The 19865-nt window shown below is 37.0% G+C and overlaps 1 protein-coding gene across 1 annotated transcript in view; it reads right to left on the bottom strand.

Annotated features, from left to right (window-relative positions):
- Positions 1–19865, bottom strand: part of IL1RAPL1 (interleukin 1 receptor accessory protein like 1) — a gene marked incomplete at both ends in the record, with an annotated part of 1118841 nt that overhangs the window by 29212 nt on the left and 1069764 nt on the right. The window contains 2 exons of the mRNA XM_082609629.1: positions 13008–13153; positions 15834–15966. Of these exons, the coding sequence (XP_082465755.1) occupies positions 13008–13153; positions 15834–15966 (279 nt within the window). The remainder of the gene's footprint in view (positions 1–13007; positions 13154–15833; positions 15967–19865) is intronic.

Below are 19865 nucleotides of genomic sequence, written 5' to 3'. Positions count from 1 at the left end.
AATATAGATGTATTTGTTCACTTGGGGAGAATCAGAAATGCACCTAAGCAGTTGTGAGTCATTACCCTGAAATGGTGAAGTAGTATAAATGAGTTTTCAAGTCATATTCACTTTATATTTCATACTAGAATTAGAATTCCAAACTGATTTAAGTCAGGCAATTTAAGTATCATTCTTTAGCTTCTGATAATGGCCTCTTCCATTTTAGTTTCCATGAATTTGGTAACCACTACCAGTCAGTACTTTGATCTGCCATAGCATATCTTAAGGAATTATAATTCCTATTCTGCAGTTACAGGAACTTATCTAAAGATCTGAGTCAACTTTACAAACACTTAAAACTATAAGAAAATTCCTGGGAAGAGCAACTGTTTCATTTCACTTTCAAGATTTGCAAAATGAGGTACAATGACTCAAAGCTCTGAGAACCTATAAAATCTGATGAATGGGCTAATATATACTATTAGTCACCTGGAGTTTAATATGTTCTTACAAGATTACTGCACTGTGGCTTAAGGACAATTAGTTAACAAATGATAAAAATGAAGAACAATGACATAAAGAGACTTGCTTTAGGTCACACACAAGTGAAAAGTCAAAAACAAACACTCTCGGCTTCCCTGGTGGCACAGTGGTTGAGAGTCCACCTGCCAATGCAGGGGACACGGGTTCGTGCCCCAGTCCAGGAAGATCCCACATGCCGCGGAGCAGCTGGGCCCATGAGCCATGGCCGCTGAGCCTGCACGTCCGGAGCCTGTGTTCCACAACGGGAGAGGCCACAACAGTGAGAGGCCCGCATACCGCAAAAAAAACCCCCCAAAAAACCAAACCACTCTCAAGTAACTGTCCATTTCTTCATCCCTGTTCACAATTTGTCAGTCAATCCTCATTCATATCAAATTCTAATTCATGGTAATGATTCTTGGGTGATCTTTAAAATGACCTTTTTGTGCTTTCTTAAATATACCGCTGGATTTCTTTTTGTGAAGTACAAACAAAATCTATTTTAATAGCATTTAAATGTCCATCTTTAATTTAGAGAAATCAACCTCCAGATATATCATCCTTCATAGAACACATGCTAAAAATAGTATATGTGCCCTAAAAGTAGAGACTAATAGCTAACATATTTCTTACAGATGGCAAATGTAATTCTCAACACTAAAATCTAATACAAGTTACCATGGAAATTTATTGGAAATCAACACGTTTTTTTCCTACTATATGACCTGAGAGAGTAGTTAGCATTTTTTTATGTGTCACGTCTAACTTCTCACTTTACTGACCTGGTTGTCAAAGTTCGATATACAGGGAACTGCTTATTAAAAGTTATACCTTGCATTTTTGACCCAGTTGTGCCATTTCTTAACCGAGTGCAGGAATTCACAGCCATAAAAATGCACAGCCATCTTCCTCTCCCCAACAATGTTGCTTTCATGCCCCAGGATGGTGACAGACATCCCTCTGGCAGCAGTGACTCAACTACTGAGGACAACTAATCCAGTGCCTTGCCCAGAGCTGGGACTTAATTCATATTTAGTGAATGGGAATGATTTATTGCTTTCTCATACAACAGCATTATATGAATCATCTTTAACCAGCAGTGAAGTGAGACTTTGAGCAGGATATGAAGAATTGTCAGCCAATAGGTTGTCCTGACCCAGAAATAATGAGAGTATTAAGGTAGTTCTGAGAAGTAAAAGTGAATGGTGTGTTGGTGGGTAGTGGCCATGGATATGCTATTCTGTTTGTGATCTCTGATCACATATGTGGAATTGTGCTATGTGCATGCTCAATGATATCTGTGGGCTTCTTGCAAATATCTTAAACTGAATTATTATTTTTTAAAGTGCCTGTGTGTTACTTTCCAAGACAAAGATCTGAGTTCCAGTGAATTCCCTCTGCTCTCACTGTAGGTTTACTTGTGTTTTTTTTTTTTTTTTGCAGTAGGCGGGCCTCTCACTGTTGTGGCCTCTCCCTTTGCGGAGCACAGGCTCCGGGTGCGCAGGCCCAGCGGCCATGGCTCACGGGCCCAGCCGCTCCACGGCATGTGGGATCTTCCTGGACCGGGGCACGAACCCGTGTCCCCTGCATCGGCAGGCGGACTCTCAACCACTGCGCCACCAGGGAAGCCCTACTTGTGTTTTTATAACCTCTTTAGATGCTAGAAAGACGCCTGTAAAAAATGATTTGAACTTTTGAACACATAGGAACTGTTTATCCAGGTTCTGTTACTGTGTTATTTTTTTCTTTGCCTGTTTTGTGATCATATCATTGACCAATAATATGTGGAGGTTCAATCTTCATACTGTCTACCCTTGCTTACTACACATAATTGAGATTTAGCTGAATACAAGTGTTTAAAACAGGAAATTAGCAGTATTTACTGCCCATCATATATCTTGTTCCTCCTTGGGAACTGCTATTTGCACAGGCTGAACACTGTATACAGCCTATTTGCATAGACTGAAATATATGTATATATCCATATATAGGTTGTTGAGACATCCCTAAGTGGATTTCCTTTTTAAAGAGGGATATGGAGGAACTGTGTCCAACAATGAATGCCCTCTTCACTTAAGAGGTTAATTATTTAATACTTGAAGACAGTGCTCTTTCAGACATCTGAGTAGCAAATGTGTTCTATAAAGCACAATTTCATTGAATACATGAGGCAAGTAACCTCATTAAGACTAGATGTGAGGGCAACGTACAAACGTTCAAACAGATTCAAAGGTCTTGACCACGTAAAAAGAATGAGGCAATTAGTTAGAATTAGTCCCAGTGACTGGCTATACCCCTTTCATTCCTCTGTGACGGCAACAGTGAACTCAAGAGAGCTAGTTGCTTTTCACCTGTTAGATTCTACCTAGTTTATTAGAGTACCTATTGCCTAGGCAAAGACCTTGGTATGCCAACTGTGGTCCACAGACCAGCAGCATCAAGAAACTTGTTTGAAATTCAAATCTTGAGTTCATCTCAGACTAATGATTTTTTTGCTGCACCATGCGACATGTGGGATCTTAGTTCCCCAACCAGGGATCGAACCCGTGTCCCCTGCAGTGGAAGTGCAGAATCTTAACCGCTGGACCACCAGGGAAGTCCCAGACAAGTGATTTTGAATCACTTTTTAACAAGCTTCCTAGGTGATTTCTGTGTACTGTAAAGATTGTGATAACAACCACAACAGAAGATGGTAAAGCATTGCTCTAGCAACTTCGGGTTGACTTTCCAAGAGTGGTGTAGGGGAGCAAATTATGCCACCCCAAAATGTGTCTCTTTGGTATGAGGATCAACTTAGTCTGGTTATTTTTAAGAAATAGAAACTCAGGAAGTTTTTCTTTTTACCTCTGTCTTAGTTGCCTAAAATAATTTAAATAAAGGACCTGTTCCCAGAATAGAGCTATCACCAGAGATACCTGCAAAGATCGTGGGCAAGGGTGTGGTGAGGTAGACCCAGCTTGCCTTTAGGACCACTGGGAATATTCTCTCTGGTGTGTACATTACAGATAGGGTTATTTTTATATCTCTAGATGGTCATGCCATAATTAATTTGTAAAAGAGCTCTATTTACTAAGCTTAAAGTAAGTGCTTACATAAATTATTTCTAAATGTCATAGGAATTAACCCAAATGTTTTAAAGTTCATGTGATCTATGATTAATCTTTAGTCAATAAAAGCAAATTTAAAGTTATTGGTTTAATTAAAACAGGTGTATCTTTAGAGTTAGCAGCATTCAGTACAACACTTTTAATCTACCTAGGTTTACTAAAAGTCAAATAGTTATGTTAAAAATCATGTTATCTCTGTTACAAAATTTGTCAACAAGAAAAATAAGATGGCTAACTGCTTTAATGTCTCATAAAATCTTCAGGGGTAATCTAAGTGTGATTATTAAAAACAAATGTATTAAATAGATGTAAATGAGATAAGAGTTTTCAGGTGAACTTTTTAAAACAATGATTGTTTACTTAAATAGTTCCCCAAATCATTTTGGTAACTTAACACCCTTAGGGTTTTGCAAGATCAAATTAAATGGAAATTCATTAAATATCTAGATCATTTCCAAATAAGATAAAATAATAAAACATTAATTATTAAACATAGTCTTATCTACCTTTGACTTCCTATTGAGGAGAAACTAAAGATGAATTTCAGTCTTTTAGTAACCATGTCTTGTGCCACATTGAAAGATTGCACTATTTAAAAGGGCACATATTTCTAGAAATTATAAAAGGTATTTATAGGCACAATATTGTAAATCAACTATACTTCAATAAAAAATAAAAAAATTAAAAGAGCTGAAATTAAAAAAAAGTGTATTTATAAATTCTCCACACCACAAAATGCTAATGTAGTTCACAATTATTTCTTTGTTTTCACTAGAAATTAAGGTTTCTAATTATTACATGTGATTAAGGATACTAGAGATAATAAGGGAAACAATTCTGTATGCAAGGGAAGTAAAATGTATTTTTGGGTAAGAAAAGGCATGAGATAATGGAGATGCATTTTTGTTGAGAGAAATAAAAGTGATTTTTGTCCTAGAGCTGATTATTTCAAACTGGCAAAGAGAAGAAGGGGCAAACTAAAGTGGACATAGAAAGTTGTGGAAGTTTTGTGAAAAAGGGATCTTGGGAAAGAAATTTTATGTGTGATCAAGCTGGCTAAGATTGGGATAAATTTAATTATGTGAATAAATTTCAGTATCAAAGGTACACTTGTATAAAATTAGAATTTGGTTTTGCTTTCTGTTAAAAGCACAAAGGTTTTTTTTAGATTATTGTTCTGCTCTTAATAAGCAATTGTAAACAAAGATTTTCTTTATCATTAATGGCATCTGTCTAGAAAAACAAAAATTCTGTTTTATCTTTATCAGGTCTTTGACTATTTAGGAAAAAAACCCGAGTCTCTTCAAATATTATAAGAGCTAAGTTTTTTTTACAACTATTTAACTTTCTGTATTTGTCTGTGAAGTCTTAGTCATTTTGATTAAGTGGATAACTAAGTATTGTTTCGTAGTGACCTATGATCCTATTTGATAAGTGTTTTAAAATTTTTTGATATTTTTGACAAACTTCCCCCAAGTCAAATTCTGATGAAGTCTTATTGACCTGGAAATAATTTGGGGGTTTTCCAAAAGGCCCCTGGAATACCTCAAAATATTTGCTTTCTCTCCTTATAAAAGAGAGATATTAAACTAATTAGGCTTATTGGGTATGCTAAATGATATGGGAAGCGTTGTCAAATAAGTGATGATAAATGTTCTTAGGTTATATTATTTGGGTAAATGTTATTAATATAAATGTTCTAGAGATTATATAAAATTCCTAAAATTCAGATATTTCCTGGTACAATGTTATTAGCCATAATTCTAGTTATTATCTTAAAACTTTGTGTCACAGAAATAATAAAATTTCCTTTTCAATTACACTACAGTGAATCAGATCTTTAACCATGCCATTTTAAGACTTTTGTCATTTATAGACAATTATTGTTTTACTCTGATGCTTTTGCAAACAAAACAAAAACTTCAACTTCAAGAAGATCCACAGAAAGGACTTTTTGACAACGTATCTTTCTGATAACTTTCAGATGATACCACTGAATTGGGTAAGAAATTACAGAACTCTAATCGAAAAACTGATGGCTTCACAAAACTGCTAACAAAAGATAAGAGCAACAAGAATTAATCACATGGGACTGAATAAACTGATGAATATGATTATAATTGTATGACTTTTTGTCTGAACTATAACTACCTTTTTAATCTTTGTTTTTCAGATATTAGAAAACCTTTAATCTTACACTATGACTTAACAGCAATTCAGTAAATTATATCTTTATAAGCAGAACTGAAACATTTATATTTTTCTCCCTACCTGATCCCTCCAGAATTCAGAAACTCATGGTGAATACTCTTATTTTCAGGGCATTATAGTTATATTTACATAAGTCCAATAAGAATCTGTTCTCCTTGGAACAGGACACAATTGGAAACTTGTTATATTACCAAGGTTTTCACTGGAATGTCTTATTTGAGAGAGACATGCATAGACTCAGATATGACCAGACAGCTTTAAGGAACTAAGATTGACTTTATGGAGCCAAGAAGGCCCTTTGGAAAAACAGCCTGGCACCTTGCTTACAGGGTTCCTGGCAGCCTTAGCAGGGGAGTAAGGAAGGGCACTTCCTGGCAGGTGCAGGAACCTCAGGATATTTTGGGGACCTCAGAAAGAGAGGAATTCACCCAAAGCTACAGGTATTACAGACAAGCATGATGGCAAGTGTTTGGCTTGGCTTCCTCGCCTCGAGGGGCATTTAAAAGTTCAATCTGGAGATTCCTTCTTGAACTTTAACCATCCCATACATCACATTTATGTGATGATGTACAAGTTAAAGATATAAGAGAGAAGTACAAATTAAAGATCTTTATTAAGAATTTAACATTTAGTTAGGAAAACAAAATAAAGGACTTCTAATGACTATGCCCATATATAAATGAAATACTAAGAGCTCTGGCCCACATGATTAACAGGAATGATAAAAACTGAAGGGCTTATCATTCTTGGCTCTCAATATGGGTGTTGTCCCGGATCATTCCCTTGTTATTTATTCATTGAGAAATAAGCTAATCATCAGCTAAGAGTGGTCCTTTTCTTTCCTAACAAAGATGCTGCTTGGATATTCCAATTCACACTTAGGAAAACAATAACCAAAAGGACTGAAAGGCAGAACTATGCTACATAAGAAATATCCCTGCTGTAGCTGATCAAGAAAAACTGGGATCAACAGACCTTTGAAAAGATATTCCACTGTTGAGGCAAAAATAACTTGGAGTTAACCTCACTTAAATCATATATTCTATATCTGAGGAAATAGCTCAAAAGTTTAGTTTTCATGCCTGTAATTTTGGTGGCAGTCAAATAATCTTGTTGCAATGTCCATATCAAGAAACTCAAAGGTACAAAATCACTAGTACCAGACAATTTGTGCTCTTGGCATTCATAATAGCCTCCAATGTGGTTTTTATTTATTTGTTTTGATGTTAGTTGCCAAGAAAAAAAAGAATTGAGGTCAGATTAAATGTCTTACATAACTGAGGAGCAGAGAAGCAAGAAAAATGTTACAGGATAGAATAAAACTTTGACTTCAAAATGTCAGATCTTATCCAAAGAGAGAATTTGTTAAACCTGATAGCTCTGATTTGGAGATGCTGCAGCAACATAACGAAAGTTCTTTAATATTTTGGCATTGCATAAGCAAAGAAGAGGGACAGAATATACCCTCCGAAAATATGCCTCTTTGATATAAACATTATTTAAGGCTGATTATTTTTAAGAGACAGCAGACACAGGAGAAGCTCTAAAAACCAAGTAGAAGTTATTCTTTGTAAGAGATATTTACATTTATAAAAGAAATCCTCATTTGTAAGGATGTTTCCCTTGCTGTACCAGGAAGAGGATGACTCTGAATCTCCAGAAACTCATCAACGGAGAAGGCAGAGAATTAAATCTGCAGAAAACCATGCCCATGGTTACTGTGCTTTTCCTGGCCACCTCCCTGCTCCCCAACACCTTCTTTTGTCTTTAGCTGGAGATGGTACTTAAGGTGCTGGCTTGGGCCACTTCAGGGAGTTACCCAGTTTTCCTGGGTTTCTCCCATGTATACAGGAGGAATATATGTTATTAAATTTATGTTTGTTTTTCTCCTGTTAATCTATCTTTTATTACATGGTGTGTCTCAGCCAAGAACCTAGAAAGATAGAGGGAAAATGATTTTTCCTCCCCCACAGTAACGACTCAGTAGAAGTGACTCTTCTGTGGATGCCTACTCAGTTTTTAATGGGTCATGGTCTTTTTAGGGAGATGCAGCCATCAAGAGATGTAGGAGGTTTTGATGTCTGGGCAAAGTTTGGCTTTTCCATATTCTGAAATCAATGGTCGAAGATGTCAAAGGATGAGCCCCGAGAGAGCTTTAAACAGTTCTATAGTCTTACTGTATCTCTCAGCAAATAAATGCACTAGGTAAATACTAACAAGGATAGGGGCACATAGTACAAAAATGATTCATTATAAGAAGGGATAAGCAGTCCACTGGGTCTAAATTCATCTGGCTTTAAAACAATGCATCCTAAATGATGTGCATGTTAATTACATTACTAAAGATATTCCGAGGACTAGGGAGTTTATAGAGCAAGTCTAATTCCCATTGATTACACTCTTTGGAGGGACAGAGGGAGGGAGGGAGAGAGAGAGGCTGCACATGCAACAATTAAAATGGGTTTGAGGGGGAATAGAGAAAAACTAGATATTTATCATTATTAACTAGTGCTAGTCTCTGAGGTAGATACTTTGCCAGTCCCCAAACTACTTCATGATGAATGAAGTGCCATAATATTGTAATCGATATATCTAAACATAACCATTTACAACAGGACTGTTAATGAACATTCCCTTAATGTGACAGTTTCAAAGCCAAACGTTCCCTAGAAGCACAATTCTATCAATACATTAGAAGTGCTTAATATCAATGTAATTTAAAAAGCAGATGATGGCATTTCAAATTATATTGGTTCTTATTTCCTGTTCATTTAATTTTATGAGTGCCACACACATAGTAGGTTCTTAACAATTATCATTAAATGCATGAATAAATAAATGAAGATCTCCTTTAGGATAGCACATTCAAACTAAAGTAAATCTGTTATAAAGAAAAATATAGAATCAATGGAACAAAATTGCTGGAGCTACAGCTGACCATTTTAATGAACGATGAATTAGATTTCAGGGAGCTTTTAATGGAACACGTTATTGCTGCATCCTAAATTACCCAGAACATCATGTAGTTGGAGTAGAAAAATCATGTAATAGCTGCTAACGTTTACTAGGTGATAAATATGTGTCAGACATTGTGATACATATTGATATATATTCATTTATTAAATCCTCATAGCTACTCTATATGGAAGGTACTATTATTATTCCCCTCTTACACAAGAGGAATTTGAGGCTCACAGAGAATAAGGGATTTGTCCAAGAGAGCATAGCTAGTAAGCAGAGAGTAGGTTTCATACAGACAGCCTTGCTCCAGAGTCCAAACCCTTAAACATTAAACATGTCCACACTGTGAGGTCATCAAGAATTAGAGTATGGACGAAAAACTCAGAGAATGAGTAAGAAATTTAGGACTGCCTGATCGGTGCAAGAGGGGCTAGCCCAGAGGCCAGAGCACAATGCTGCTGAGTATCCATCGGGAGAATTGTTTGTGTTAGAGAAATGGAAAACACAAAAATGAAAGGAAAATAAAAGGTCGGGGTTTTGGAGGGAAACTGAAGGCCAGTGTTGGATGTGTGGTCGAATCGGGTAGCAGCAATTAGGAATCTAAGCAAAGACATCTGGGTAAAAGATTCAGAGACATATATGGAATTCAATTCAATAGGCAATGGTGGAGACAAGAAATTGCACAGTAGTGAGTGTCGGTCTACTCTTTGCTTTGGTTCTTTTTGGAACAAGGATCTAACCCTAAAGCTTGTCAGGCCAGGGACTAGAGTGAGGAATAAGGGGCAGGGTAGTCATACACTAATATGGCCCCATGGCCCTTTATCTCTGTTTCACTGTATAACCTAGTTCTCTGTATAGCATGTGACATGATCCTAACCGTCCAAGTACCTTCCCTGGCTGCAGGAATCAACAACTCTGAATATTCTCAAGCAAGGATTTTCCTTTTCTTCTTTTTAAAAAAATTTATTTATTTTATTTTTGGCTGCGTTGAGTCTTCGCTGCTGCATGCGGGCTTCCTCTAGCTGCAGTGAGTGGGGGCTACTCTTCGTTGTGGTGTGCGGGCTTCTCATTGCGGTGGCTTCTCTTGTTGCAGAGCACAGGCTCTAGGCGTGCGGGCTTCAGTAGTTGTGGCACGGGGGCTCAGTAGTTGTGGCTTGTGGGCTCCAGAGCGCAGGCTCAGTAGCTCAGTAGTTGTGGCACATGGGCTTAGTTGTTCTGTGGCATGTGGGATCTTCCCAGACCAGGGCTCAAACCCGTGTCCCCTGCATCAGCAGGTGGATTCTTAACCGCTGCACCACCAGGGAAACCCCTCAAGCAAGGGTTTTCTATGGTGAAATTTCCTAGTAAATTTTTAGCCGGTTTTTGTGGAATTAAGATTTTTTTTTAAGAGAAAAGGCTGGCCCAGAATCCACCCTAGCTCAATCCTAGCTAAACTATTTATTGTAGTATCCTCTTGGCATTAAGGAAGATTCATTTGATACATGAGAGTGATATCTCAAAGAATCCAAACCACCCATTGGCTGCCTCTGACATCATTTTTATTATGTCAACAATACTGAACTAAAGGTAACAGTGGAGGGAAAAATGCTTAAGTTACTTTGTCAAAGGTATGTCCTGGCAAGTGTACTTGTCAGAAGAATGGATAATTATTGACTTACAAGATCTGTATTCATCAAATGCTTTAACATATCTCTCTCTATGGAGATTTTATAAAGAAAGTCTTTGAAGGCCTGTAAGATAGTTAAGGGATTTATGAGTCAATGGCAGAAAAATATGACTCATAGTGACAGCTTCCGGTTCTTCTCCGAGCTTTAGGCTTCTGAGCAATACAGTAACTCATCTGGTCATTACATAATTGCTAGCATGACAGCAATTTAACTCTTTCAGGGACCCTATGATCAAAGACCCAAACTATCAGCTCACATGTGCTGTGTCTTGACCTTCTGAACCTTTCAGGGCCGGGGAACTTGCAGTTACGCCATCTGTTAATGAGAGTCCTTTGTTTTTCCCCGTAGATGGTTGGGATAGATCATTCCACACTGCTGCCATTGTGAATTGATGACTTATTTGCTGCAGCTCCCTTAAAAGGAAGGTGAACACTAACTTTAAGAGGGACTTTTGGAGAACATGACCTTGAAGAACTCTTTTTGGCTTCTTAATGCTTTTATTTTATTAAGAATAAAATGCTGTTGGCATAAATACATATTTGAAAACACTGTGGAAGATCTAAGTATTCAAGAGTGCTCTAACATTGTCCACTACTTTCTTCTTCATGTTTGGGGAATTAGACAGTATTGGAAAAGTTTTTTCAAACAATTTCCTTGATTCCTCAGTCATTTATTTTTGTAGTACTGGAAGCTTCTGTAGATACGGGCAACTTAACCTTAGGCCACACATGCTAAAAATAGCATGTGGCTGTGTGCCCCTTCCTGGCTGTGTGCCTGGCTGCTAGAAGAGAGCTTTAATAGTTGTATCCTCCTTGGAAACAACCCAGCTTCTGTACTTTAACTGTCACTCCTACTTTGTCCTAAAAAGAAATATATGTTGCTCAAGAGAGTAACCAGAATGGTGCAAGTATTTTATCCACATAAAAGAAGAATGAATAAAAGGAACTAAAGAAGTTGAATCTAGGGAAATGAAGGCCCAGAAGGATTATGGTGACTGTCCTCAAACTTTTGAAGGGCTATTTTGGGGAAGAGAGATTAAAAGTGGGGTCAAGGGGTAGACAGACAGAGAAATAGGAATGCTTTCTAATAGTTAGGTTTTTCCAAAGATAGAATTGGCTTCCTTGAGCAGGAATGTGATCCAGTATAAGCTGACCGATCACTGAGGAAGATGTTATGGAGTAGTTCAATTACACATTTAAATTGCTTCCAACCGTGAGAAGCTATTTCTGTCCTTTTATATGTATAATATTTCTACTCTAAATCCCTTCATTGACTGAATATATGTGTTAAGCTAGAGAAACAATCATATTGCTTACTAACTGCTGCTTACCTCTTCCCTCTGTTAACATCCCCCCAAAAGTAAAGTATTTTAATATTATAGTCACCTTGACAACAGAAGTGTCTGTTTTAATAGCTTTCAGTAACATTATTCAAAGGGAATCTATTGTCCACTAAAGTGAGGGGAACAGTCTTCGGCATCCTCTTTCTTTTCCAACCTCAAAGAGTTTAGGATTAAACATGTGCTTTGAAATTAAAATCACTGTGAATTTGCTGAGTAAGAGAACATCCAGAAAGTTTTCACTTAGCATAATGTAGAAAAAATATATTTTTCTCTGCGATGTACATGAAAAGTTTCACCAACTTAAAGGCATGGCTCAAATTTTACAGTCGTCTATAATTTCAAACAATTCAATATCTATTTATATATATTTTATCCCTGTGTGTAAGGTGTTGGGGTTGCCGTGGAATCAGATTTAGTGAATTGCTATTCATGAATAATAACTGACAAATAATTCACTAGTGAATTATTATTAATCATGGGAGGATATTACACATGTGAAACTTATCCAAGGCAGAAAAAAACGTCAAAAAGAACTACAACGGGGAATCCATTGGACATAATTCTTACACTCAAGGAACAACCTTCCAATAAGGAGCACAATCTTTGACTTAAAACTGTCCTGGTTATTTTTAATTGGTTTGCCTATTTCTAATAATAAAGAGTAGCATCTAACTAAATACTTCCTGTGTACAGGCTCCATGCCAAGCTCTTCACATTTATTGTCTTCTTTCATCCTTAAAACACACTGAAGAGTTGATATTATTATTTTCCCCATTCCATATTATCGGGAAACTGAAGCTTAAGGAAGTTAGATATCATTCCTAAGGTTATATAGGTGGTATTAAAACAGAGCAAGGGGGACTTCCCTGGTGGCCCAGTGGTTAAGACTCCCCGCTTCCACTGCAGGGGGAATGGGTTCAATCCCTGGTGGGTTCGATCCCTGGTCCCAGAACTAAGATCCCGCATACCATGAGGCAAGGCCAAAACAAACAAGCAAACCAACAAAAAAACAGAGCAAGGAATCTAAGTTTGACTCTAGTGTATGAGCTAGTCACCTATCTGCTGTGTTACATGTTTTGATGGCCCTAATGCTAATGTAATTATTTTATTTGGGATAAATTTACGTAAAAAAAATTAAAAAACTTTTTGCTTCCCAATTATTTCCCCTCCATTAAAGGTTAAGTCAACCACTCAAGCTTAGAAGGTTACACTCACCTCGTTTGTGAAGGAGAACACTGGCATGCCGACGTCCATTTCCATTTTCAACATAACAGGAGTAATTTCCCAAGTCACCTTCTTCTACAGAGTCCACAATTAATGAGATGGAAACTTCCTGTTCCCCAAGATGCTCCTTGAGGATTCTAAAATATAAAGCAAAACGAAACAAAAAACCCCACACAAACATACACATACATGAAAAAGAAAAACATTTAGATGAATCTGAATCTGATGTGAAAAAACCTACATCATCTGTGCTTCAAATTTGGTCATGGATTAATGGTATCTTAATTAAATTATATCATGCCCTTTTCTTCTTCACTTCTAATAAGGAAGCTTGTCTTTGTAGATGCTAATGAAGTTGCAGTTAATTATCTCTCTTAGCAGGACAATCACACTGTCATAATAAAGAGGTGAGAGAGACCTTGAAGAAAAGTTTACAAATTGCTTTCCCTTTAAGAAGAAATATGATGTAAGGGTGAGATAAGAAATTCTAATGTCTTCAGCTGGAGGACTAATTATCTATCAGGCTAATTTTAAAAAATAAAAGGAAAAATAGAAAATTTCTGAGCTATTTTGACATTTCAATTGAAACCTCTAACCTGGCTTGTTTTTTTTAATGGTGTAAATCAATTCCTATTTTAAAAGAAACATGAAATTACAAAACTGTAGACTAAATGTTCTGATGAAGCGTTTAATTCTGACATTTAAAATTAATGGTAAACGCTCACTAATCTCAGTGTCAAGGATTTTAGCAATCTTTTTAGAACAAATGGAAAACTTCAAAGTAAGCCTCCCTTTCCTTGCTCACAAAGTTTCCACCTCTACCCTCCCACCTGCTTGGGAACTCATCTCTGCACAATACTTCCTAATGCAGAATTAAAGAAAAATACCTTTCTAGAACATTCCCTGAGCACTCACAACTGGAGAGAGGGGAAAAGTTAGGAGGTTTATTATCCTTCTTTAACCTTAGCATTTCAGAGTGTATGGGTATGAGATAATATTGAAGTTTGGAACATGAGAAATGGCAGAGGAACATTTTAGTACATATTGGAGAATTGCTCATCTGGGCATTTCAGAACCCAACTGCAGTGCAATATTCTTGTGTATTTGTTGCCAGGAAGAAAATTCCAGTAGAAATAATCTTATATGACAGTTCTATAGGTTTTTATTTTCTATCGAAAACCTTTTTCTCTTATACCTTTGATCAAGTTTTAAAAGTCCTCACATTTAAGAAGAATAATTTGGTTAAAATGCTCATATATACCCAGAAGAAGCAATCTTTGGATGGGAGAATGTTTACAAATGATCAGTATTTTGATTCACTTATAGCTTATTTATTAATATATTTGCCAATTTACATTATGATTAAAAATAAGTATCTGTGTATAAGCATACTTTGGGTCATAATTGAATACCTCAATATTTAAAAGTAAATGAACAAATACATTAATTATTTTTTTTAAAAAGAAGCAAGAGGCTTAAGCATGATGCCCTCAAAATCGATTGTATTTTAATGATTATTCACTATTATTCCCACTATATTAATGTTTAGACCTTAAAGTCAGACTAAAAAAGGTGATAAAGACATTTTTTGTATCCTTTATCATTCCTATCAAGTACTTTATAGTCAACATGATACCTAAAATATGTAAAAACATATAAAAGGAAGTTAGAAAGATTGCGTTTGGTTGAATCCTAGAAACCTGTTAATAACTTCTCTCAACAATTAAGAAAAAGAGCTCTTATAAACCGAAGGCGTAATATCACATTTTCCATGTTTTTTTAACATCTTTATTGGAGTATAATTGCTCTACAGTGGTGTGTTAGTTTCTGCTGTACAACAAAGTGATTCAGCTATACGTATACATATATCCCCATATCCCCTCCCTCTTGCGTCTCCCTCCCACCCTCCCTATACCACCCCTCTAGGTGGTCACAAAGCACCAAGCTGATCTCCCTGTGCTATGCGGCTACTTCCCACTAGCTATCGGTTTTACATTTGGTAGTGTATATATGTCCATGCCACTCTCTCACTTCGTCCCAGCCTACCCTCCCCACTCCCCGTGTCCTCAAGTCCATTCTCTACATCTGCGTCTTTATTCCTGTCCTGCCCCTAGGTTCTTCAGAACCTTTTTTTTTTTTTTTTAGATTCCATGTATATGTGTTAGCATACAGTATTTGTTTTTCTCTTTCTGACTTCACTCTGTAGGACAGACTCTAGGTCCATCTACCTCACTACAAATAACTCAATTTCGTTTCTTTTTATGGCTGAGTAATATTCCATTGTATATATGTGCCACATCTTCTTTATCCATTCATCTGTTGATGGACACTTAGGTTGCTTCCATGTCCTGGCTATTGTAAATAGTGCTGCAATGAGCATTTTGGTACATGTCTCTTTTTGAATTATGGTTTTCTCAGGGTATATGCCCAGTAGTGGGATCGCTGGGTCATATGGTAGTTCTATTTTTAGTTTTTTAAGGAACCTCCATACTGTTCTCCATAGTGGCTGTATCATCTGATCTCAGACATTTTCCATGTTTGATGCTATTTTGCTCTGTCTCACACTCAGTTTATTCCTTAGTGAAAAACTCCTTTTTAATTCTCTTAAATTCTTTGCAAATGGCACTCCTGTTTGACAATTTCATAGTCACTCTCTCAAGAGTATTTTGCCTCTTTGCCACTAAGTGTTGCAATATTTTTATTATAATAGTAAAACACTCCCCCAAACCTCTTCTTTTCTTTTAGTTCACTTTCTATTCACTAAGAGAACAAATGTTAATCTTGAGTGTACAAGTTAAAAGACAAAAATTACTTTACCTAATGTCACTTTCCCAAACTCGATTTTCATCCAGATCTTCAATAAACTTCTCTCCTTTCATCCAGTATATTAAAGGACTGACATCTCCACTGTACCCAAAGAAAGCTCTGCAGGTTAGATTAGCTGAATCGCCTGTTGAGAGAAGTGATGAAAATGTGTTATAAAACTGTTTGTACGCTCTTATTTTAGGCAAAGTGGCAGGTAACATTTTAATCACTTCATTGTTTTAATGAAACGTCTTTCTAAAATCACATTTTTCAGATGTTTTCTATCTTCGTCAAATTCATGTGGGCTTTTGACAGCTTATTTAGTGGAAAGTGAATTACTTATAAGATTTTGAAGAACACTGGTCGGTTATTTCATAGAAGGTTCTTCCATTTAAGTTTGCCTGATTTTTCCACATGATTAAATTGAGGTTATGAATTATTGGGAATTTTACCATGGAGGTGATGTGCCCTTCTCAAAGCATGATATCAGACAGTACATAATGTTGATAATATAAGATTTTATAAAGCAGGTAGAAGATGTTTCTCAGTCCTGAATGTGGGAAACAGAAAGAGAACAAAATCTTTTCATGGGAGAGAAATGAAACTGTAAAATGCAGGATCCCCTAAAAATGTTATTAAAATATTTGTACTATATGAGGAATAGTATTTTAATTAAGGAAACCAACACACGCTCAGGTAAAAAAGTGCATTAAAATACAAATGAACAACTCCTGAGAATAAATATTTGGGATGTTTATAAGATGTAAAATCAGTAACACTACTGTGGAGATGAGTTTCTTCCAATATGCTACTCAAGAGAGACCACTATAATGGTAAATATAGATTGGTTGATTACTTAATAAGGTAAGTGGAGGTCCCTGACTGAAAAGTGGAAGCAAATTTAATGCCTGCAAATAATAAGGCGTATTTCTGGACAGGTAATGTGATTTTGCAAACACCTGGTTTCCCCAAGCCTCAGGTGGCATTAGAGAACTGAAATATACCAGTCCCATTATAGATTTAAGATCTTGCTGTCTCCAAGTAGAGCTAGAAAATGCGGGGTGGGATAGAGACCTGTAGGGACCTACTCCAGCTTGGACTAGAGCAGAGGAACTCACAAGGATGAGGACTCCATGAAGGGTTGAAAACTAGGCTCCAGGGATACCTTTATAGGCATCTGAAGTAAGGAAACTTTCTTCATTTCATAAATTCCTGAGAATATTCTAGAGGACTCTGACAACTCTGACTTTCAGGTGAAGAGAACGAGGTTCCTAAAGACTGGAAGCCTCACAGCTAAGCTATGAGTTAATAGTGCACATCTTGTGAAACTGGGCTTACAAGTGATTCTACAATATGAACCTAGAGCAAAGCACAATGCAGTTACAGATGCATTCTTTCTAGGTCCTGGTATGGGTCAACCTATATGTAAACTTTATTCTCCAAGTTCCACAACAAGAAAATTTTTATTGGATAAAATTCATAGTATTATTTTACTTATGTCCACTGTGTAAGAAAAGTTCATAACTAAGTTCTTGCTGTTCTAATATTTCTAAGATGCATGATATAGCCTTTCCTTTTATGTTATACTTGTTTATGTCTGAATGTTCTCCAAGTAAGTGATTCCTTATGGACTTTGATTCTATATACAATAACCGTTATTAGTGACCAGATAAGTCAAGTCCAGAAAATGTCTACAAACTTTTAAGAGGCAAAATGCAGCTTTAAATAGGTTCCTTTACTATTAATCTTTTTTGTTTCTTTAAAATTTATCCTTCTTTCATCTTTTTTTTAATACAGCAGGTTCTTATTAGTCATCAATTTTATACACATCAGTGTATACATGTCAATCCCAATCGCCCAATTCAGCACACCACCATCCCCACACCCCCGCGTCTTTCCCCCCTTAGTGTCCATATGTTTGGTCTCTACATCTGTGTCTCAACTTCTGCCCTGCAAACCGGTTCATTTGTACCATTTTTCTAGGTTCCACATACATGCGTTAATGTACGATATTTGTTTTTTTTCTTTCTGACTTACTTCACTCTGTAGGACAGTCTCTAGATCCATCCATGTCTCAACAAATGACTCAATTTCGTTCCTTTTTATGGCTGAGTAATATTCCATTGTATATATGTACCACATCTTCTTTATCCATTTGTCTGTCGATGGGCATTTAGGTTGCTTGCATGACCTGGCTATTGTAAATAGTGCTGCGGTGAACATTGGGGTGCATGTGTCTTTTTGAATTATGGTTTTCTCTGGATATATGCCCAGTAGTGGGATTACTGGATCATATGGTAATTCCATTTTTAGTTTTTTAAGGAACCTCCAAACTGTTCTCTATAGTGGCTGTATCAGTTTACATTCCCACCAACAGTGCAAGAGGGCTCCCTTTTCTCCACACCCTCTTCAGCATTTGTTGTTTGTAGATTTTCTGATGATGCCCATTCTAACTGGTGTGAGGTGATACCTCATTGTAGTTTTGATTTGCATTTCTCTAATAATTAGTGATGTTGATCAGCTTTTCATGTGCTTCTTGGCCATCTGTATGTCTTCTTTGGAGAAATGTCTATTTAGGTCTTCTGCCCATTTTTGGATTGGGTTGTTTGTTTTTTTTCTGTCTCCCCTGGGGTCACTGCTCCTTCCCCTGGGTCCTGATGCGCACACTACTTTGTGTGTGCCCTCCAAGAGCAGAGTGCCTGTTTCCCCCAGTCCTGTCGAAGTCCTGCAATCAAATCCCACTAGGCTTCAAAGTCTGATTCTCTAGGAATTCCTCCTCCCGTTGCCGGACCCCCGGGTTGGGAAGCCTGACGTGGGGCTCAGAACCTTCACTCCAGTGGGTGGACTTCTGTGGTATAAGTGTTCTCCAGTTTGTGAGTCACCCACCAGTTATGGGATTTGATTTTACTGTGATTGTGCCCCTCCTACCATCTCATTGTGGCTTCTCCTTTGTCTTTGGATGTGGGGTATCTTTTTTGGTGAGTTCCAGTGTCTTCCTGTCGATGATTGTCCAGCAGCTAGTTGTGATTCTGGTGTTCTCACAAGAGGGAGTGAGAGCACGTCCTTCTACTCCGCCATCTTGGTTCCTCTCCCACTATTAATTTTATACGTATTTTCTAAATATTTTAATATGGAATCCTCCTCCCTTGGAGAATATTTACCTTACACAATGCATAATTGAATGTCAATCTTACTGATTGGAAACCACAAATTTCTATGGGAAGTGTCAATCCAATGTTACAAAACAATTTTAAATCCAATATTCTTTGCTTTTACATTTTTATAAGAGCACTAGCTTTTACATAACTCAACTGTTATAGTGTCAAGGTAGTCATAAGTTCAACAGTAAATCTCAAAATACTACATAGTGTGATGATTAATATCACATGCCAACAGAATCAACATATATTACAGAGTTTAAAAATTTACGTATCAATAATTCACACAATCTGTGTTTAAGGGATCACGGTTTCGCTTTTAGGTAGGAGTTAATGACTAGAACTCAAAAATAGAAATCTCCAGAAATTATCTAATTTTCCATTACAGTTTTACTAAATTTGGGAGATTATAAATAATGATCATGTCATTAGCAACTCAGCCTGATGTTCCTTAGCAGAGAAGTCAACTGAATCCCTCATTGGGACCTGAATTTTTCTCTCTTGTCACCATTCTACCTTCCCAGATCAAGTGATTTTCCGTTACCTAATTCCTCATTTCTCTCACCTATTAGCCTTGTGCTGCCACACCTGGCTTTTGACTACCTACCTTGCCTTGACCTCCAGTACTAGGGGTATCTGCAGTGCTATGGGGGCACCTAGGGGAAATCTGTGTGGACTTGAGTTGGGCTGGCTGTGGGTCAGAGAGTGGAATTCATGGAAGGAATAAAAGAAGGTGGAGGGAAACACAGAAAATCACTCCAGGTAGAGATGATACAGCATGAGTGAGAGAATGCCAGAGAACTTTGGAGGAAGTAAGTAACTTCACAGTGGCTGAAGCTAAACTGTATGTGGGAGGTAGAGGAGGGAGGAAGATTTGGGGGAGAAC

This window comes from Mesoplodon mirus, assembly GCF_964341445.2.
Source record: "Mesoplodon mirus genome assembly, chromosome: X".
NCBI classification, from domain to species: Eukaryota; Metazoa; Chordata; class Mammalia; order Artiodactyla; family Ziphiidae; genus Mesoplodon; species Mesoplodon mirus.
Note: the sequence above shows the minus strand (reverse complement) of the source record. Positions and strands in the feature narration are given on the sequence as shown.